The sequence below is a fragment of the Sceloporus undulatus genome, chromosome 6 (assembly GCF_019175285.1).
Source record: "Sceloporus undulatus isolate JIND9_A2432 ecotype Alabama chromosome 6, SceUnd_v1.1, whole genome shotgun sequence".
Taxonomy (NCBI): Eukaryota; Metazoa; Chordata; class Lepidosauria; order Squamata; family Phrynosomatidae; genus Sceloporus; species Sceloporus undulatus.
In genome coordinates this window covers 30929879-30952848 of record NC_056527.1, presented here as the reverse complement: position 1 = coordinate 30952848, position 22970 = coordinate 30929879, and the positions used below count along the sequence as shown (strand labels likewise).

Here is a 22970-nt window from a genome sequence, read left to right as displayed (position 1 = left end):
AGAAACAGAACGCACATTTAAAAGAAAAAGTTTACAGCCTAAAACATTAATGGTCCAAAACACACTGCAGAAATATTCTAGTTTGAGTCCGCTTTAACTCGATGCTAGGGAATTCTGGGTACTGTAGTTTTTGTGAGACATTGAGCCTTCCCTGTCAGAAAGCTCTAGGGCCACAATAAACTACAGTCTCTGGTAGAGAAGGCTAAATGTCAAACAAAGCTACAGTTCCCAGGATTCCCTAGCACTGAGCCAGAGCAGTTAAAAACAGCCTCAAATTGGATTATTGCTGCAGTGTGCTTTGGACCTTGAACTGTTGGAGCTCAGTGCTATGGAATTCTGGGAACTGTGACATTTGGCAAAGCTCTGTTGCCACAACAAACTGCAGTTCCCAGAATTCCATAGCTTTGAGCCATGGCAATTAAAAGTGCTGTCAAACTGGGGTTATCTCTGCTGTGCGGATGCAGCCTTCTTATGCTAAAGAGCTTCTAGCTGGTTATAGAAATTTAAATGTTTAAATTTAAAGCAACATTCTGTTACTAATCCACTGTTTAGACCCTTCTCTCTGTCTCGCCACCCTCTCTGGCTTATTTGGTGGGAACAAGGGAAAGGGCCTTCTTGGTGGCTGCTCCCAGGCTCTGGAACTCCCTCCCTCCCAGCATGGCCCCATCCCTGCTCTCCATTTGCCAGCAAGTAAAACCATTCTTGGGCTATCAGACCTTTGCAGGCTAATGAGGGTTGGGCTTTTAAATGTTGTGCAGTTCAGAGTTTAAGGTTTGTATAGAGTTTTTAATACATTTTAATTTTTAATGTGTAATGTGTTTAACTTTCTAAAATTGTTTTATTGGGTTTTTTTTTTAAAAAAACTTTGTATCTACATTTTAATGCGTATGTACTATTGTTTTTAACTTGTACTGTTGCTCGCCGCCTTGCATCCCTATATCAGGAGAAAGGTAGGATATAAAGAATTAAGTAACGAAAAGGGTAACGGGGGGGGGGGGCCGACACTAAGGTTGCCGGGTATCTCTTATTATAAGGAATGGTGGATTTCTGGCCATTATTTGTCCAGAGGGTGTCCAGAGGATGAAAGGCCTGGAAACCATGAATTATGGGCTTAGGGAGCTGGGTTCGTTTAGCCTGGAGAAGAGGAGATTACCAGGTGATATGATAGCCCTGTTTAAATATTTGAAGGGATGTCATATTGAGGATGAAGCAATCTTGTTTTCTGCTGCTCCATAGAACAGGACACAGAGCAGTGGATTCAAGCTACAGGAAAAGAGAATCCATCCATATGTTAAGAACTTCCTGGTGATAAGAGTGGTTCAACAGTACAATATGCTGCCTGAGGCTGCATCCACATTGCAGAAATAATCTGGCTAAATACTATGGAATTATGAGAATCACCACTGAATTGCCATCCAGGTCCATCCCAGGTGCAGCCTGGTCCTGTATGTGCTTCAGCAGCCATTTTTAGAGGTCAGAAGCTTCCAACGTCTAAAAATGGTCACTGAGGCGGCTTACAGGATGGATCCGGGTGACGATTCAGCGGCATTTTCTTTGCAATAACAACGGTCTGCCTCCTGAATTAGGACTGAATTTGGGAAAGGTAAACTGGGGTTTTAACCCCATGTGATAGGGTCCTGTGACTCTCTTTCTATTTCTGTCAACAGAAGTAGTCTGTTTTGTTTGAACAGGACAGCGGAAGGCAGAAAAAGCAGGCTAACTTTTTAAAAATTGTATGTGTTTGTGTGTGTATCCACTTGATCTGGGTTGCTAAGTGCAGTTCATGATTTCAGTGTGTCACTTCCCCTTCTGTCTTCCCCCTGAAAAGTAGTGAATTACTGCCCTGGACATTACAGGTTAAAAAGTGACAACATTTCAGCTCATTACTGCAAAAATACACAGTTAACAACAGTAACTAGTATATCAGAAGGTGAACTATTTCCTATCTTTGTGTTTCTGCAAAGAAACGAAAAATGGGGCAGGGAAATATTTAGTCTGTGTGGTGTAGTGGTTCGAGTGCTGGATTATGTCTCTGGGGACCAGGGTTCAAATCCTAGATCAGCCATGCAAACCCACTGGGTGACCTTGGGCAAATCACAGTCTCTCACCACTCCCTTCTCCTTCTGTGTCATGTCTTTTTAGACTGTAAGCCCGAGGGCAGGGAACCGTCTAAAAAGATTGTATGTACAGCGCTGTGTAAATTTACAGCACTTCATAAATAAAGGATAATAATAATAATCATCATCATCATCATCATCTCATTCTCAGGATGTCAGTGGCAAACGCCCTCTGAAGAAACTTGCCAAGGAAACTCCATGATAGATTTGCCTTAGGGTTGCCATAAATTAGAACGGAGTTGAAGGCACCCAACCATCACCACCACCATTTACACTTACATTCTGCTCCAGATCTGGGACAGAGCCAGCCTAAGACATTTTATTGGTTTAGATAAAGGACAAGAAGGCAGCTTCATACATCTCACATTGTACAGAAGCTGGCTGGACTAGCAGTTGAATTTTACTTGAACACTGAATGTAGCTGATGTAGACTATTTTTAAAAAATATATAAAATTCTATTCCCCTTCCAGCCCAGGCGTATGCAGTGAGAAGGAAATGCACCTTTTAATGAGTGCAACTATTTCTTATTTCCTGCATAATTTATTTACAGAAGAAATTTGGAAAGGATCAACTTGGAAACACCCTCAGCTGAAGGAATAATACATTTGTCCCTAGGGCATTCTTAGGGATTGTGTAACCATCCAGATGTTGTTTCACTGCTACTCCCAGCAGCAAAGCTCTGGTACCACAATAAACTACCATTTCTTTGCGATAACACCCAGCTGCCTTCCGAATTAGGACTCAATTTGGGAAAGGTAAACCAAGGTTTTAACCCCGTGAGATAGGGTCCATAGTGAGTGCAAGTGGGATGTGAGAGGAGATGGCTGTCTTGCTGGGATGGCTGCTTAAAACAGCAGCACAAGCTTATACTGCCTGGTTTGGTATTTGGTGTTTAGAAGTTTAGAAGAGTTTAGAGAGTTTAGAAGAGGAGGTGCTTCTCTGGATCTCTGTGGCCAGTTTAGGCACAGGATTATAAGCCTGTTACAGACAGCCAAAATAAAGCTGCTTCAAGTCACAGTGGAGGTATGGTGTTTCAATGATGCATGCGTCCTAAGAGTCCAGAAGCCACACCAAAACCACGCTCCAACAACAAAAACAGAAACAAAGGTTTTCCCTCACCTTATTTTTTTTACATTTCCCAAACAAGTGATACTCTTAAACCTCCACCCAGAGACCAAATGTATTTATCTCAAAGGTTGTCATTCCTAACCCAATAAACTGCTCATTTTTGCCACCCCTTTTCCTTCCAATTGAAGAGATCTTTCCCAATGGCTAATCCCAGAGCTAGCATTAGAATTAACCACAGAAATACACATTAAACTGCAATAAATTTTACACATATTTTCCCCTTTGGGTTAAGAATCAATGTCTTTTATATTTATTCCTTAATCAGGGTATAAAAATATGTTGCTGCTCCTAACAGGATAAGATAACTAAAAGAACACTTTCATTTCTAACTTAGTACATGCACATCTTGTTGCTCTTCAGCTGTATGCTGTGCCAAGGTGAGCATTACCTGCATATGTGCTCCAGGCTCATTTATTTTTTATCCGTACTGAGTGATTCATACACTGTGCCCCATTTGTCATGTGCTGTGTTTGCTGTGAACATACCGGAGCGGGGAATTATGATAGGGTCAAAGGCAATGAAGATGTCGAACACTAATCCAACAGGTGTTCCCACTCCCTGTGTCTTTTGTATACACACATTCAAATCACCTAAGGCAAGACAAGGTAGACACTGATAAACTCCCTGCTAATTTCCCTAGCAAATATACCCCACAGCTGCTGGACCAAGCTCTCATTGTGCACCAGAAGGAAGGGGTCCTTTTGCATGAAGCAGGATGCTTTCATGGAGCCCTTTAGCACCACATTTTTATAACTTGCCATTCAAAATCTACGTTCTACTCTTAGGTAAGATCCTGAATCCCTTATTGTTGTTGTCTGCTGTTTCGTTCAGATGTAAGGTTTTATATTATACTTTTCAGTGTTATATTAACTTTAGTGATTTTATAGATATAAAACTGTCAGAACCTCAGTTGTGAGCTGGTTTGGAACTTTTAAAATCTTAATCTATAACTAGTTTCCACAGAAATATATATGCGTTTATTGACTTCGAAGGGCAATGTTGGTATTAAGCTTTCCCTTGAATATTATACTATCTCAGCATTTTTACTTAAGGAGGCTGCAATTTTATGCTGAGTGGGCACGACTGAACTCTTATGAGTTACTTCTTCATAAGAATGTATAGGACAATACTATAATTCACATGAGTACCATATATAATCTCTTGACAGGTTTTTAAAGCAGTAGGAAAAATTCACCTATCAATTATCTTTGCTGAAAATATGTTGGGCAAGTAATGTTGTTAGTCTTCAGGAAACCATATTTAATAAGATGATAATATAGGTGAATAATATTAATAAAAAAGGAAAATGTGTCCAGAGGAAGGCAACCAAAATGGTAAAAGGTCTGGAAACTGTGCCTTATGAAGAATGGCTTAGGGAGCTGTAGAGGAGAAGGTTAAGAGGCGATATGATACCTATTTAAATATTTGAAAGGATGTCATATTGAGGATGGAGCAAATTTGTTTTCTCCTGCTCCAGAGAACAGGGCACAGAGCAGTGGAGTCGACCTACAGGAAAATAAATTCCCCTAAACATTAGGAAGACCTTCCCCCATGGTAAGAGCTGTTCCACAGTGGAATATACTGCCTTGGGGTGTGACGGAGTCTCCTTCTTTGGAGATTTTTAAGTAGAGGCTGGAGGGCCTGTCAGAAGTCCTTTGATCGAATCTTCTTGCATGACAGGAGATGGACTAGATGGTCCTTGTGGTCTCTTCCAACTCTGTGATTCTCAAGGGCAGCCAGTGTGATGTAGTTGTTTTAGTGTTGCACTGTGACTCTGGAATACCAGGGTCTGAATACCTGATCAGCCATGAAAACCTATTAGGTGACCTTTGGCAGGTAACATTCTCTTAGCCATGAACAAAAGCTGTGGCAAATCCCCTCTGAATAAATCTTGCCAAGGAAGCCCTAGGATATGTTTGCCATAAATCAGGGTTGACTTGAAGGCACATGATAACAAAATGACAATATTTCTTAAAGTTGTATGGATTCTTTTTATCGACAAAGAAACATTCAGCACTAAAATTAAGTTACAGTACTGGATTTTCAATAAAGTACAAACAGTCAGTAAGATCATTCCTGCAAAGTGTGCTAAGTTTTCTTTGAAGTAAAATGTATGGTAGGCAAGATGTTACAAAAATCAAGCATAGGGAGGGAGAGAAATACCTGTCTTAAAGTTGTATTAGCTGCATGGTGTCTTAAGTTGAAATGGAGGGTGTAAGGTCTGCAGAAACTCTTATCAGGCTCTATCCAGTATTGTGACACTATTGGGATTCACCTGGATTCACCCGCATCGTACTGGATCCTGCTATAACTCAGAACTGTCTCCATCCTGGCCAATGTTTCTCTTCAGTATGCTGACAGTTTTGACATTATAGTGGAATTTGTTATTTTCAAAAATGGAAGAGCAATTTTTTCTGCCTTCTGCATTCCCTATATGCCATAAGGGTACACCAAGTGAAAATTAATAGCATCTCATTGTTGGATGGAGCCCTATTTGAGTATACAGCATCTTAATATGCCACACATATGACTTCAGTATTTTGTTTGACAAAGAGATCCTGCAGATTCCAGACATTTTATGCCCTTGTAGTTGGCCTAATAAAGGTACTAACCTAAGATAGATTTTGGAATTAGTCTTGTGCCCAATATGGCTAATACAGTATTGCTTTCTATATTTATTAGAATGATTACACATTACAATTACAATTTACAAAGATAAATCTGATGTTCTGTTAAATGTGATTTTGTTTTATTTGGGCTATGGTTACAAAACATGGCACAGTTAATAATATTTCCACACCTACTGTTTGTTATATTATATGTGAAAGTGAGAGCAGGGCGGGGGGAGGCAGTAATCCCTTGTACCACAAAACCACCAGGAGATAATCACTGAAATTCTGACTTTTATACATAATATCTTCCTTATGCTATGCATGTAAATTTCATGGGGGAGGGGAATACCAACAACTCATCTCTCGCTTTCTCTTTCTGTCTCTCACTAAAATCGTTTGTTTCCTGCTTACACACAAACCAGATTTGCTTCCCATCCTCACTGGAAAGTGATAAAATGGATCATATTCAACCAGTGCCTATGCTGGCTTTCTCCAATGTGCTTCTCTCCAAAGATGTTTGGCTGTAATAATCATCATGCCCAGCAGGAGTGTCTGGCTGGGAATCATAGATGTTGCAGTCCAACATATCTGCAAGACAGCAGTCCAAGGAGGGCTGTTTATATCCTCTTGGGCACTCCTAATTCCCACTGAAACATTATAAATAAATATTATAATCTGTCTTTTGTCAGGCTTTTGTTGTTGCCTCAAGAAAACTCATACTAACAACTTTACCTTATAAATATTTTAAGAGTTAAAGATCAAATGGCTCAATGTGATTCCCTTGACCAACCTTCAGCACATTAAATCATGTTAGAGCCCCTGACAGTATGCACAGTACTGACTTGCTATTGCTGTTAAATTATATCAATTAGGCTATATCTTGCAAAAGCAGAAGCAAAACAATAGTATTCTGATGTGATAGCATTCTGCACTTTTAAGTCTGGGCCTATAAACTCAAAAATATCTTTAAAAGTAGAGCATTAAACCTGGGCTTATAACAGATGGTACTAGAATAGATAGTAAAAAGAACTTTAAAAAAATAAAGGAGAGAGAGAATTTTTCCCATGGAGAGTTTAGTTTATGCCTTCAACTCAAAATATGGTGTCACCGTTTTTATTTAAACAGAAAAGCTGAAGGGTGTTTCCAGTCAACAAGGGTGATGTTTTGCTTAATAATAGTTAAAGGCGGATGTAGAAGCAAAATGCAAGCTGAGCTTCACTTGGAGGTCACTTTGGAAAACACAGCTTTTTTATATCCAGAACAGAGAAACTGCCTTGAAGGAGCTAAGAAAGTGCATGGTTTGCTCAAGCATCCACGTTTCAGATCACTACTGGTCTTCAATTTAGATTTTAAGATTGGTTTCTTTGTAGATCATAATAAATGTGATCCTTTCTCTTCAGACAGAAAGGGTGCATTTACAATAAAACAGGAATGCTGCACTTCCTCTAGGGCCTTAGAGTGTCATTTCTCAATCAATAATCTTTATAACAGTCCTATGAGGTAAGCTAGTCTTAATTATCTTCATATACCAAAGTGGTGAGGAAATACTGAAACTGAGAAATGAACATATTATCAAAGCCACCCAAGGTGAGAATACAGGCCAGGGCTGAGATTTCAAATATGATGTGTGTGTTTATCGCTTATGCTATAGAACTACTATTTTACTATCTATAAACACTGGTATATTCAAGCCAGAGCTCACAAGAATAGAGCACCATGACATTATCATTAACAGTGATGACAAAATTATCTGCCCCTTCATCTCAGACTTTCCTACCCTCTCTATTTCACTGGGATTTTCCCCAACTGCACAACATTTTTGCAAACATTAATGGAGAATGTGCTCCAGTTTTTACTCTGAGTTGCTAAAGGAGCTATCCAGGGTGCTGAATCTTAACTACAAAATAGTTTCATCACCTGAGACAGTTCTTTCAAAGTTCATATTAAAACCCAAAACAAATTCATCACTCCACTGACATTGATCCACCAACTGCAACTGTACTGAAGATCTTCCAAAGTATTGTCACTGGGGCTGGGCAGAGCTCCAGCAGAAATATAACGAAAAAAGCAAGGATTGCAGTCCTCAACACAAAGCAGCCTAAATGTGCTTGTTATGTTTTTATTTATTTTAGACCACCAAAAAATTCTCAAGGTGATTAATAATAATAAAATGGAGATTAAGAAGAAAATTTGATTTAAAACAGACCACAAAAACAAATAAAATTAAAGACATAGCCTTTTCAACATGAGACAGAAAACCAGTTTTCATGCCTGAGGCTTTTTTTTTTGGAAAAGGCCTTTATTTGCTGGTGGAAAAATAATGCAAAGCCAACCCAGTCCCCCTTAACAGGAAGTTTTAGGGTCTCAGAGTGGCTCTAATATGAGTTTATGCTAACTTATACCGAGTTTCCACTGTTTTCTGCATGAAGCTTACACCATTGTTTAGGACCACAGCTTTATGTTATAGGTACTTAAACTGGGAACTCTAAACATCAGAGAAGTTCATCAAAGAAAATAGGCTTAACTGTGTTTTCATTATATAATACTGCAAGTGGATGTAATCATTAGCAGCAAAGGGTTAAAATAAGAATACATTTAAAAAGAAACAGGGCGAAGATGGCTGGCTTAGCAGAAGAATAAATGATATCAGGAAAGGGATACCAAATGGGAGTGCAGATAGAATGACAAGTGAGAGTGTCGCTTGAGGAGGACAGTTAGCTCGAAAGACAGAAGCTGGTGAATAAGCTAAAACCAATTATTGTGGATGAGGCTATCACAGACTTTTCTGTCTTGGGAATTTACCACACAAGAAAAGAAAGGTGAAACCAATCTGGAGAGTAGTGGGTTTCTTCATGCTGCTCCACATGGAGTCATAGCACTTCTCTTCTCTTCCCAAGGGGAGACAGTTGTCAAAGCATGCCTTCTGCTGAATGCAAAAAATGACCATCTCCCATGATGAGAGTGGTTTCTGAATAAACATTTATGTTAGTCATGCTTTAGAAGCATTGAAATCAATATCATTTAAGTCAATCTTAACATGCTTGTTCCATTTATTTCAACCAAGCAAAAATGAGGTTAATTTCTAATTCCAACTCCTTAAGTATAAAAACTGAAAAAGACAGTGTGTGACTAATAAATGGTGCTATAAATTGTTGATGTGGATGGCTGAAGTGAAAAATGGTAAGAAAAAAGACATTTCAAAGCTATTACAAATATGAGATTTCTACGTTACGGAGAGTTTCTGAAAGTGTTCAAGACATGCTAAATCTTACTGCTATGGTTCCTAGAACAAACACAGTTTGCAGCCTTTTGGATTTCAGATTTTTTAATCTTTCTTCTTATTTTGTTCCTGCTGCAGGTATATGTTCTGCATTAAAGCTTACAGTCCCTTCCCATACAATTCATGGCACTGAAGGGCAACCGCTCAGACTTCTAGTTGACTACACTTTCAACATGACCATTTCTAAAATTCAGATAATATGGTTGTTTGAGAAGCCACCAGTCTCAAAATATCTCATTAGCTCTGTGAATCAATCAGTTATCGCAGACTTGGAATTTGGGTACAAATTTACACTTATGCCTCCGAATGCATCCTTGCTAATAAAACCTTTAGAAAGAAATGATGAAGGCAATTACATTGTCAAAATCAATATCCACGGAAATGGGACAATATCAGCAAGCGCAATTATTCAAGTTACTGTTCATGGTAAGTAACGTAAAATGCTGGGATCCACTGGGCAACTCAATGTATTATGGAAGATCTATGACAAGGATCTCTAGGGACTGGAAAAGCTGCTATTATGGGGGAGGGGGTCTGGATCAGGACTGTGCTCACTTTAAGGTGGGGTTATTTTTTTTTTATTTTTACACTAACTTTGCCTGCATTATCAAAGCATAGTTTCCAAGTAGAGGGAAGTAATAATCCCCCTGTATTCTGTGCTCGTCAGAACTCTTCTGAAGTACTACGTTCAGTGTTAGGCATCTCATTTTAAGAATGATATAAACAAGTTGGAACGAGTTCAGAGAAGGGCAGTGAGAATGATAAGAAGTATGGAGAACAAAGCATATGAGGAGATGATGGAGGAACTACAGGCTAAACAGACCAGCATAAAACATTGGCATCGGGGTGGAGTGGGGGCATGATGACCACATGCCACATGCCCTAACTCTACCCTAATGCCGGTGTCACCCCACCCACCTGCCTGCCCGCATGGTGCGTGGCATCACACCATTTCTTTGGCACGTTTAAACACACTGCACCAAAGAAACCCAGAAAAGCTGCCACCATGGCAGCAAAGGCAGATTTTTGCTGCTCTAAAAAGGAGCAGCATTTTGACAGTTCTTTTAGGGCTAGCAAAGTACCAAATCCAGTCCATGGTGTGCAGTTGCTGTAGCCCCAGTCCGGCGCTGATAGAGGCGGCGTCAAGTCCCCACTTCAAGGCCATCTGTTTTGCCCCCTAGACATGTTCAGCTTGACAAAGAGAAAACTGATGGATGACATGATCACACTCTTTAAATACCTCAAGGGTTGCCACAACGGAGGGAGAATGCTGGCTTGTTCTCTGCTGTCTCAAAGAGTACAAATTGTTCTAATGATTTGAACTTATAGGAGGATAGATTTTGACTAACAATTAGAAAGCACCTCTTGACATTGAGGACAATTTGGCAATAGAACCAATTGCCTAGATTTTTCTGTTAAGTGTGACAGAATTTAGGCTGGGAGATGACAGGTTACAATATTTTATTTTCCGGCATTGTGGGGAATCTGGAATACATAATATTCTCTTACTAGTAAAGCTTCAGACTTACGGTACAATGTTTTCCAAACCAAAGTCTTACCAATATCAGACAAACCAAAACCTTACAAGTATTGATCTAGACCAGGGATTGGAACTGTGTAGGGCTCAAAATGCCTGCGTACTAATGGTAAGAAATGCCAGGAATTGAAGTTCAGCAATAACTGGAGGCTCACACAATTCTCACCCCTGATCTAGCCTGACAGACACACCTCATGCAAAAAATGTGTGCCTGTGTGTGCATGATTCCTGACATTAGACTGAAAAAAGGAAGCTCTTGCACTCATATCCCCATTGCTCTTAGACAAGTGAGTCTCACTGCTACAATTCATAGTGTTAGCCATTTCTTGGGCAACTGTAGGCTGATAAGTGCATGCATCTGGTATCCCCCAGCCCTTACACATCCTCAGTTCACTGAACTGCAAATGACCTGCCCTATTTTAACAACAAAAATGTCCAGATAATAACTTCTGATATTCTTTATGTTCCAGTTCCTGTCACAAAGCCACGGATATACACTGAACCTCCTTTTGGAGTTGTAGAAAAAAGAGGGAACATCACTTTAAAATGTACGGTGGAAAAGGGGACACATGTTGTTTATGAGTGGATGAAAAATGGAAATCCCATTGAAACCAGCACTAACTACTCCTTTTCTGTAAACAAAGATACACTTTCAATTGCCCCTGTTGTTAAAGAAGCCATTGGAAACTACAGTTGTTTAGCAACCAATCCAGTCAGTGCCATGGAGAGTGATGTGATCACACCAACTATATACTGTAAGTAGCTGATATATTTTGGTAGCTTACTCACTGGTTTGAGAGAATGAAAGAGAACTAGCAGAAAAAAACTGAAAGCCGTGGTGAACAAATAGTATCTTGTCATCAGATTTTATTTATGCATTACATTTATATCCTACCTCTCCTCCAAGAAGATCCAAATAGTATACAGTATTGACACTCCCCTTTTTATAACTTCACAGAAACCTGGTCACTAGGATTTCCAGGATTCCTATATCATATGGAACATCTCATGTTTAGGGTCCAAAAGTCAAGGTGAACCAAGACACACATAGGCTTGAAATTCAGAAACCAAAACGGATTAGAAGTGCAGTCTTTCTTCAGCATAAATTATGATGGGGCAATACAATTGTCGCATTTGAGGGTGGCAGGCTAAGGACACTGGGAGAATGAATAGGGAACTCTGCAGAAATTAATGCGACGCTCAAAAGGAATGACTGGAGGGCAGTTCACATTGCTCCCTCTACCCAGTTACACACACACACACACACACACACACACACACACACACACACACTCTGCCTAAGGTGGCCACCTCAATCTACCTAATAGTAGCGTCAACCCTGAAAAGCAATTGCGGATATTAAGTGGAAAGGGGATGCTATTCAAAGGGAATATTATTTGAAGAAAACATCCAAAAGAAAAGAAAAGAGAAAGTCCACTAGCATTCCTAAGCTCTTGGTAGGCCTAAAGTACCTTTTTCATGCCAGGCCATATTTTATATTAACAAAGGGAGAAATAGGCCTAGGTTCTTATCATCATTTATTTCCATATGCAGTGAAGGCAGACAATTCTGTATGTTTGCTTAAAATGACACCTGTGAAACAAATAGGACTATCCAGGTAGTAAAGATTATTAAGTATCTGTATAATCTTGGACACACCATAATACACAACATAACAAAAGATAACAGTGCATGCTAGGTTGGTGATATATATTAATTATACAGTATATATTATTTTGGATACTGGAAAGATTTTATGGATATGATAAAAGGTGATGAAAAATAACTTTGTTTAACCAAGCTGTAAGTAAACTGGTTACTTGATCCATTCTTGAAAGAAGCTTTGTTTACTCTGGAGGTGTTGGAAACATATTCTAAAAAGCATGTCAAAGACTGATAATTTATGCAAACGTGGACTTGAAATATTAAAAGGTGAGAAAATAAAATGAAAAAGCTTTACTCCATATGGTAAATTGTTTATATCAAGAACCACATTTTTAAAAAATTAGTTTGGACATGCATACACCAAACAATTTCAATTGTTTTTTCATCCATATAATGCAGCTAGGAGCTGGGGTCAATTTTCACCATCTTGTACAGTCTGAAATAGGGATCATTCTTCTATTTTTGGCCAAGCATTTGAAATAATTAGGTTTGTTATTTTTGGCCTAGGGAAAAATGTTTTCTGCAACTGGGGATGCAGCCTGGGGTTGGAAAATGGAGTGCACGCTGTCCACACATACACATACACAATGCAATGTAGCAGCATGTAACTATAACTAGGTCCACCCCCCCCCCCCCCCCATGGGACAGATATGTTTGAACTCCTGTATTCCAGAATCCAAAGATATAGCCATGTTAGTCTGGAAAATTGGTATGCAAAGGGATCTTGTAGCACCTTTGCGATTAACTGAAAGAAGTTGGTAGCATAAGCTTTCGTAGACTTGAGCCTACTTCCACAGATGCATATTTTATGTATTCTAGAATGTGAAATAATGGGGATGGCAGAAATGTATAATAGACAATACACTAGGGAGCACATTGATGCCAACAAAAAGTTGTAGTTTGTCTGTCTAGCTTTGGTATGAAGTGACCAAGCCTTCTTAAAAGAGAGCTAATATTGTAGATACATTAAAAATCTAGTTTGAAATGTTTTCAGAACAAGCACTACTCAGTGCAAGTCTTTAGGAGACTGTTTTCCAACACAGGGCCAACCTCAGATGTTATACAATATAATACTATGAAATAACTCTCATACCATGTTCTGGTAAACCCTTATAATCTACTATGATTTAGGGCCCAAACAGGCTAAAATAAAGCTGCTTCCGGTCACTTTGGAGGTATGCTGTTTAAATGCTGCATGCCTCCTATGAGGCCGGAAGCCGTGCCAAAGCCGTGCCTTAGTGCAGCTTCTGGCCTCTTAAGATGCATGTGTCATTTAAACAGCATACTTCCAAAGTGACCTGAAACAGCTTTATTGGGGCTTGTCTGTTTAGGCCCTAACTCTAAATTTATTTGGATCACACTATTAGCTTTTTAATTCTGTAGTTTGTAGTTCATTCCCCCTGACCCAGCACTGAGTGAGCTCACTCTAGGTATCTACACCCCATACATTACCATGAATTCTTCTCTCAGCAAATATTGTCTTCATGCTTCCTACATTCTTACTAACTGATAAGACACACTTTCATGTCAGGACAGCTAGTGATGGACAAAATTGTTTTCTGGTTGTTATTTTTTTTAAAAAAATACAAATTGTCCATATTTTGAAAAGAATTTCATAATAACAACAGAAAGAACTAGTTTAAAAATCCAAATGTTAGAAAAACTAAAACTGACAGATCCACCCATACAGACAAAAGGGCTGGGGTGCTTAGACCTTTAAAGTTTATCTATGAATCCCTATATTTCACTATGTTTGTGTTGCTGAATTATGGTAGTATTTCTTTTTTATTGACAGGCTCTTCATCTTTAAAAGCCACACGTGAGATACCTATGACGTAATTGTCTCCCTGGTGGCAGTAACTATATCTATTGAATTGGCCTGTGAAGATGTGGCTGAGATCAGTGTTCACTTTGCTTTTGATAACATTTGCAATTCTCTTCATTAATTTAATTTGTGTGTTGTTTTTTTTAAAAAATGAATATGGAAGAAAGCAAAACTGTCATATTTGTTAATCCGGATTACTACAAATGCTGCTGTTAATTTGTGACTCTCTCTATTCATAATTTTACAATAAGTCTGAGAGTTGATATCAATAAATAATTCAGCATCCTTCTTACAAAATTAATGATTTTAGGATTTTAGAGTTTGTTTGGGGGGTTTGGAACAAGACTTTACACAAATATGGAGCCAATGGCTAGGAAGGAGAAAAGTCTCCATGTAATAGCACAAAAAGCATATTACATGCAATGACCTCATTTACCGAATTTTGCTTTCAGGCCATATAAATTCACTACACTAATAAACCCTGTTTGCCAGCTATCCATTGGCTCAATAAGAACCCAGTACAGGTTCCAGGGTCTATGCATACCATATGCCACTGCTACCAGATGAGTTTCAGTAATAATAAAGGTCACTCACAGTAAATACCCACCATCTGTTCAGAAACAAGAGGGATAATAGTTTCATGGTGACAGGAGCAAATGGTCATGTTCCCAGAGAGAAGTAAATTGTTGCTAAGAAATGATGATTTATTATTTTACAAGTCATTTAGTAAATAGATTTTACTGAGTTGAAAGGTCTCCTCTGCTGAGAACTGTTCCTGGGAAAGAAGTTGCATTTCCAGAAAGAATTATGTAGAAAATGTTCTTAAAACCTAAGTACATGCTATCTAAAACATTTTAAAATGCTTTTAGATTGGGTTTTTCTACCAGTACTGGTCATGGTCTATATGTAATTTGTCGATTTGTTGCAAAAGGAGAGGGAAGGTGGAAAATCAAAACACTTTTGTACTTTTGTGCAAAAAGAAAACAGTGCAAAATTGTCTAGAACTAGTCTACTAGTAGGACTACATAGCCAAAGATCTCATTCAACGTAGAGTTTTAGATGAGCAGCTAATCTGTGCTGGATTAACTCTTCTCTCAAATAATAGATCTTGAGACCAGCAAGCCTGATTTAGTCTTAGTTCCCTTATTTACTTTTTGCCATGGATAGGGAGGTGCAACAATGAATAACCACAATACACCCAAATGAAAGGAAAAGACCACAATTTTATTGAATACAGCTGACAGTTATGGCTAGCCAAAAATACATAAGGTCTGATTCTGGCATTGACCAACCAATTTGCCTAGTCACAGCCAAGCTTTGGGATGACAAAAGGGGTAACTGGTTGATCGCATATTAGCATCTCTGGTAACCGGCTGATCACACGTACGCATCTCTACCCCTTGTCACTGGGGGACACTGATTGCATGTTTGCATCTCCAGTAACCAGTTGATCACACGTATGCATCTCTACCCTTTGTTACCGGGGGATGCTGATTTGGCATTGTCCCCTCAATGGCAAGACCACAACACTCTCAGCACTCCCAGGCCCCTGAGGGATTCCCAATCCAGTGCTCCACGCCACAGGAAACCACACCCATTAGATCCAATACCCATACTACTGCCCCTGGAAAGTTGTGACAGCACATCCCTACCCTTAACTAAAGGAAGGGCAGGTGGGGAGAGCTGAGCTGCAATGGCACGGGCCACCCACACCACGTGGCCTTAAATAGGCCCAACCACCAATCAAAAGCCTGGAGGCCCAGATTTTCCCACCTCTTCCAGCCTACCAACCAATCCTTTTGCTTCCTTACTCTGGCACCAGCCGATGAGGTGGCACTTCTGCTCCCGGTGTACGTTGGAAGTTGTAGAACTGCCCCCCTGGGCTGGAAGCGCCACCCTTCCCAGCCTAGCCAGCCAATCTGGGCCTCTCCAGCCCGGCCCAATGCACCAGGGCCCGGAGACCAGTGCAGCATGACGGCTCCCCCTCCACGCCAACCAGACCAGCCTGGTGAGTTGGACAGTCTCTTTTCTTTCAATGACAAGTAGCTGGGTCTAGTCATCCTTTTCAGAGCTCACAGGTAGGAGGTGACCCACTGGAGGACAAAGTGCTCAGCAAGTGACCCTAGCTGGTCAAAGTCTGTCATTAACACAAGTGGGAAACTACTGCAGTTTCAAGTTTCTCTAGTCGCAATCTAATACATTGCACGAATGTACCAAACCCCCTAAGTGCAGTGAACCAGTGCTCTTAGAATTTCTTAATACAACATGTTACTATTCAGAGTCAATACATATGTGACTCAAGTTTATTCCTGGAAGTCTGTGAACAGCAGCCTGTGTTTCAATTAAACTGGAGCTCATGGAGATTAGATACCGGAACTTGCCATGAATTGATCTATTGGTCTAGAATAGGGTGGTGCACATGCTAATGTTTCATGCAGAAATGAGGAAAAGTCTCATCTTTCCCCCCTTCCTTCCTTTTAAGTGCTTAGAAGAGTGGCAGGGCCGTATGGTGCTAAAAGTGTTCTGGAACTCGCCTATAGAAAGCCATCGCACTTGCTGCCAAATTCTCTTGGCAACAGCAAAACTGAGGGGGGTTGAATTTGAACAGGAACAGTGCAGCCTCCCAGTTGGGTTCTGGTGGGGCAGTGTAAGGCCAAACTCTAAGACATACTTCACATGTATCTGAAATAATGCTTATTATCAAAATGGTAAAAACTAAAAAAGGCTAAATTTATATTTATGTTTATATTTACCTAGTCCTTGCTTTGAATAAATAAATCTTCTCCTGCCAGGGCAGATGTTATGGGCTGGCAATGACCAGTGACCAGAGGAACACAAGATGATCTTGACAGAAGGAAGCGAAGAGAGTCAGAATATTTTATATACAGTACAGTAACAATTGCATAAGGCCTGGGATTTGGTTTGAAATATCACCCTAGTGCTGCGAGGTAACCAGTCAGAGATATCACATCAGCAGAGTAGAGGAACGGGTTCAAGTTCCACCATGAACAAGCAAGCATTGAGATGACTGCACTATATAGTTTTATAGTGCTGCTATTCCACTTTTACTGCTCTGGCTTCCTCCTGTTGCATTCTGGGATTTGTAGTTTAGGGAAGGTCATTTAGAATTTTCAGCCAGAAAGTACTTAGACTTCACTGAACTACAAACCCCAGAATCCAACAGGAAGCAGCCAGAGCAGTAAAAGTGGAATAGCAGAACTGTAAGAGTATAATATGGTGATGTATGTCTGTGCCTCATGCTTCTTAGCAATGCCAGTCAAAACTGTTACACAGAAATTAGAGCAAAGAAGGTGAGACTGAGGGGAAATTACCCAGGAACTGCTACATCTCTGAAAATGCAATAGCAATGAACAATCCAGATAGACTCCCAACAACAACTGTTGAATTTATTAAGACAAATTCTATACCCTTCCTTTTTTTCAGTGGTGTTCCTGTAGCAACGTCACTACACACTATTCTTAAGTCTAAAGGTTTTCAGTCCACACACACTTTCATGTTTGTGACTGCAACTCATGCTACCACAAACTCCCATTTTCTGGTGCAGAGGCAGTGCTAGCCCATTCTTCTTTTAGCCTTATTGTCATGTGTATGCAAGCTCATTCCTTAACTTGCCTCATTCCTACTAGGAGTTTCACATAAAGAAAGCCCTTCCAGAGTTCTCTGCACATGGGCAGATATAGACAAACATGTCAGGAATAAAAGAGTCAAGTGTGTGTGGGGGGGGGGGGCTGTAGGCAAATCTAAGCCCAAAGTAGAGTCTCTGAGTTCAGTTATTGGTGCTAGGAGAGGAAATGTATCCAACAGAAGGAAATGAAGCAATGGCAAGATGGAAGATTGCTAATGCTTATACCAATCTCAACAAATCTAGGTGATTCATACTGCAGACCAACTGTAGGGTCTATGTTGAATATTGATGTTCCTTTCTATGTCTCAGTTGGATGCTGACACTTACATTTGCACAGTCCCAAGAGATTCCCACTTTATTCACATGAACAGGTTGAGTAAGGATCAATGCAGTTTGTATTTAGCCTCACACAGAGACTACAGAGTGGGCCATATGAAGCCTAGAGAGAAACAGAGATTGTATCTCTGGGTTTCTATTCTACTGAGTGGTTATTCAGTAAATAAGAAACCAGCTGCAAGTAGTATAATCTCTATTTACCTAAAGCAATTCCTGAACTAATTTACTGATCTTTTTTTCTGTAAATAGAAATCTTATGCAATTTGCCTTGCTGTGTAAATATAAGAGTTTCACCCTTGTTTAGAATGTGAAAGTTTGTATTTTAGTAATACAGCTAAGTTATTCCACTGTGCAAAATAAAGAGATGAACGTTTTCCTCACTATTTATATAGTGCTGTCAAGAAAGATGCTTGCTTCATAGGCACAGGTGGATAGATAATGTTTTTACAATTTGGAATGCAAGTCACATCCTCCTAGCATATTGGTGGCTAAAACCAAAATGGCAAGGGTAAAAAAAAAATAGATTTGCAGTCTGAATCTGCCAAGAACAACAAGCATGAGCTTTTGCATGTGACTGTCAACCAGCAATCTTGGAGAGCTACAGAACATCTGGTTGTTTGGGGTAGATGTGGAGGATCTGAGACCATGGTGTTTATGTGCATATGTGTGCATATTTTGTTCTGTTAACAGCTGCCAGGAAGGGGGCATTTTCTTGAGGACCACTGTGCACATCATTCTTCCCACTATGATTCCCACAAAACCACTACCCCACAAGTTGTTATTCATCTTAGAAAACAACACACTTATTGGCACTAGGAAGAGAAAAGGGTAAAACAAGCATCCTTGCACAACCAGTCCTGATGCAAATTTCTTCTGTTACACACACAAATCTTCCTTCAAATGTTCATTTAACACCACATCAAGTTTGGCCCTTGTGGTGCTTCTGGTATATCTGGATATACCTAAATATTTGTAAATAAACAGGTGTTGCAATCATCACAGTCTTTAATACTTATAAAGTGCCTCCAGAAATTACTTGGGGAAGCATCAAGACTGGTTGTGTAAGTATGTTTGTTCACCTTTTTCTTTTCCTAGTGCCAATAAGTGTGTGGAAGAGGAGTTTTATAATTGAAGAACTGATGTAACAGCAGTCACTTGCTATAAATTATGGTTCTTTGTTGAGTTGATTTTTTTTCTTTCTTCCCCATTATCATTCAATTCATGAAGATGGACCCTATGGACTTACCATAAATACTGACAAAGGCCAGAAGGTGGGGAGGGTGTTTACACTCGATAAAGGTGAAGCAGTCCAGCTTTACTGCTCAGCAGACTCCAACCCACCAAATATTTATTCCTGGATCCAAAGAGCAGAAAACTCAACACATCCCATTAAGTATGGAAGATCTCTGGAAGTTGCAGCTGAAAAGGTGACACAGAAAACAGAATACACATGCAGTGCTTACAACAACATGACTGAAAGCCAAGCTGAAACCCACATCCTTGTAATAATTATACCAAAAGGTAAGAATGAATTAATACATCCATTGTAAGCACTCCAGCATCACACACACAACTGATGTCCTCTGTGCTAAAATTCTTATTAGGGACAAAGGAGAGTGTCCCTAGGGCATGTCTCACCAGATAGCATCTTTTATTGTAACTCCCAGGAACCTATGACAGTTCAACAAATATAAAACAGAAATGCATTTGCAATACAGAGTTGCCTGATGTGATACGCATAGCAGCTTTGGCACAAGTAATGCTTCTCTCCAGTGCCTCTTCATAAAACTGCATTATAATTTCATGTTAACATAGATAAACTCACTGAGGATTGACTTGAGGGTGGAGGAAGAAAAAACTATTTTGGGAGAAATCAGAGGTGAGCTCTGCAACAAATGTATGTTGGTATCTGCCTTCAAATCAGCTTCAGTTCGTGGCATTGGCAGTCCTGTGAGAGACCTCTTCACTCTTTATCTAAACAAAGTGTATATGTACTATGCCTGGGAAAGCAAATTACCTTAGGAAATTTTGTTAACCAAACAGCTAAGTAGGAAATAATTAAAATGGACCTTATAATTTGCACCTACATGAATAATCTCTCAGTCCTTTTTTGTACCTATGAATTTGTTGCATCCCCACCTTTGAGCATCTCAGATTGCTGGTACAGTATTACCAATCATATTTATGTTGACACATGGCTCAGCCATAGAAACCCACTGGGTGACCCTAGGCAAGTCACACACTTTCAGCCTGTGAGGAAGGCAAAGTCAAACCTGCTCAGAAGAAGCTTGCCAGGAAAACTCTGTAACAGGATCTTAGGGTTACCAAAAGTCGCACATAACAGCAAACTAAATAGAGTATAGTAAACATAGAAGTAGAAACACATTGAGCAATCATAAATCAAATATTCTTTGCATAATTATAAATATATGCATTCTGTAGTGCATCTAATGGTGCTCACTGAGACTAGGGTTGCCATAAGTCTGGACCTCCAAACCGGGACAAATGTAGGACAACTGTAGGACAAAATTTTCAAATGGAGGACACTTTTAAAAAATGGAGGACACACGAAAAAATGTTAATATAAATACATGTTTCTTAGGCATGATCAAAATGGAGGACATTTGGGCATTATTCCTAGACAGATGACAGAAATGGACTTTCCCTTTCTGGCCACACCCCCCCCCATTCCAAACAGCACATTTGGGCATTGAACATGGCTTTACTTAACATGGCAATCTCTTGCATATTTCAGAGGCTTATTCCATAACCAAACTCTTTGGGTTTCACACTGAATATGTCAAGGTGATTTAACAAGAAGTGGGTTTGCCCTTGGATTCAACTGTACTTCTCAGAAGTGTGTACTTGGTCAAGGGACTTTGGGTTTTTTTCACTGTGCATGAGTTTGTAAAAATGAGAGTAACTTACATTGGTTGTGCCTCAGAAGCTGGCTCATTTCATCATCATCACTATCCTCTTCCTCCTCCTCTTCTTCTTCCTCCTTGTCCTTCCTCCCTCCTTCCTTCCTCCCCCTTCCCCCTTCCTTCCTCCTCCTCCCTCCCTTCCTCCCTCCTTCCTTCCTTCCTTCTTCCTCCTCCTCCCTCCCTTCCTTCCTTCCTTCCTCCCTCCTTCCTTCCTTCCTCCCCCTTCCGTCCTCCCTCCTCCTCCTCCCTTCCTTCTTCCCTCCTTCCTCCCTTCCTTCTTCCCTCCTTCCTCCCCTTTCCTCCTTCTTTCCTCCCTCCCTCCTCCCTCCTCCTCCCTTCCTTCTTCCCTCCTTCCTCCTCCTCTGCCTCCCAGCCCAGGCCCAAGTGGAGGAGGAGGTGGGTGGCGCTCCAAGGCAGGAGGCAGGCAGGCAGCCACCTCCGCCTCAGCCTTCTCCTCTGCCTCCGCCTCCCAGGCCCAAGGAAGTGCCCAGCGCAGAGGCGCGCCAGGCGGAGGAAGCGGTGGGTGGCTGCCTGCCAGTGGCTGCTGCCTTGGTGCACGCGCGCGCGCAGGGAGCACCAAGCCAGGCAGGCACCTCTGCCTCCTCCTCCGCTTGGGCCTGGGCTGGGAGGCAGAGGAGGAGGAGGAAGGAAGGAGGAAGGAGGGAGAAAGGAAGGGAGGCTTGGAACGGAGGAGGAGGAGGAGCGCCTACTGCGCACACCCGCGCCCCCTCCCCACCTCCCTACCACCCTCCCCCCCACGCACTGCCTCCTCCTTTGCTTCCCAATGGAGGAGGAGGAGGAGGTGGGTGGCGCAGCCACGCGGGGAGGCAGGGGAAGGTGGGTTGGTGCCGCGTGGGCCCCAAGCCGGGGGCAGGGGGCCAAACCGGACCGTGACGGCCCCCCCAAAAGTGGGTTTGTCACGGGGGCCACCGTGTTATGGCATCCCTAACTGAGACAGTACTAACAAAGATACAGGAGTGTAGACCATATTCGTGTTTGGGAGGGAGAAGGCCAGAAGAAACATTTACTGTGCACACTTATTCTGACTTTCTCTATTGTACCCAGTCTGTTCTGATAATCTCTATTCTAACAGATCACAGTTTTCTATAGTACTTAGATTCTTAGGTTAAAGTTTGGAGAGGTTTCATTATTTCTGGGCACAGAGTAATCTGAACTATACAAAATTATCAAAATATCAGCTAAAAAGTAACCATTTGTTCTATTCTTTTCTTTCTTTTTAATTCACTGTAATATATTGACCTGTGGTATAAAATATTGTATTCCTCCCTCCCTCTCTTTTATTGTGTTTGTTTTTGTCCTTCAATTTTTTTCTTATCTATGGTTGTTAATCTCACATATTATGTGTATTGCTATGTATAAATAAAACTCAGAAGAAAAAACTTTATCCAGGCTTTCTCCTGGATATGTACATTTGAGATTATATAGTTAGTGAATTAAACAAGGCAACTTTTAAAGTTAATTTTCTTTCTTCTACCAGAATTGGGGGTGATATGGTTAGATCAAAGAGATCCATCTTTTTGTTCCATGAAAGAATGAGCAAATAAGTATGGCAGAAATCATGTAAAATCTCTCCTCTTTTGATATATAGGAAAACAGCTGGCAGAATGATGGCAATGTATAACCCATTGTCCTGCAGTTAATTTACAGATCTGGTAGCCATTCCATTAAAGTAAACTAAATTATTACCATTTTGCTTTATACTACATGTCACAAGCTTGTTTGGATTCTACAATACAAAGAACTGAGCCATTTATGCTTAAGATAAACATAGGCGGGTTACAAACTGCCATAAAGTACGCGCTCCGCGCGTACTAGGGTTAGGAAGGGCCGTATTAGGGTTAGGAAGGTTCTTACCTTCCTGACGGCCCTTCCTCCCTT

General features: G+C 40.5%; 1 protein-coding gene across 2 annotated transcripts in view; it reads left to right on the top strand.

Moving 5' to 3' along the window:
• Nucleotides 1–619: 619 nt before the first annotated feature.
• HEPACAM2 (HEPACAM family member 2) overlaps nt 620–22970 on the top strand; it is a 72209-nt gene continuing 49858 nt past the window's right edge. Inside the window, exons 1-4 of one of the 2 annotated variants that reach the window (XM_042474792.1) lie at nt 620–771; nt 9217–9564; nt 11146–11430; nt 19375–19668. In XM_042474792.1, the coding sequence (XP_042330726.1) occupies nt 9312–9564; nt 11146–11430; nt 19375–19668 (832 nt within the window). In that variant the 5' untranslated portion in view covers nt 620–771; nt 9217–9311. Of the gene's footprint in view, nt 772–3901; nt 4032–9216; nt 9565–11145; nt 11431–19374; nt 19669–22970 lie in introns of those variants that run through there. The other variant, XM_042474791.1, reaches the window with a different exon arrangement.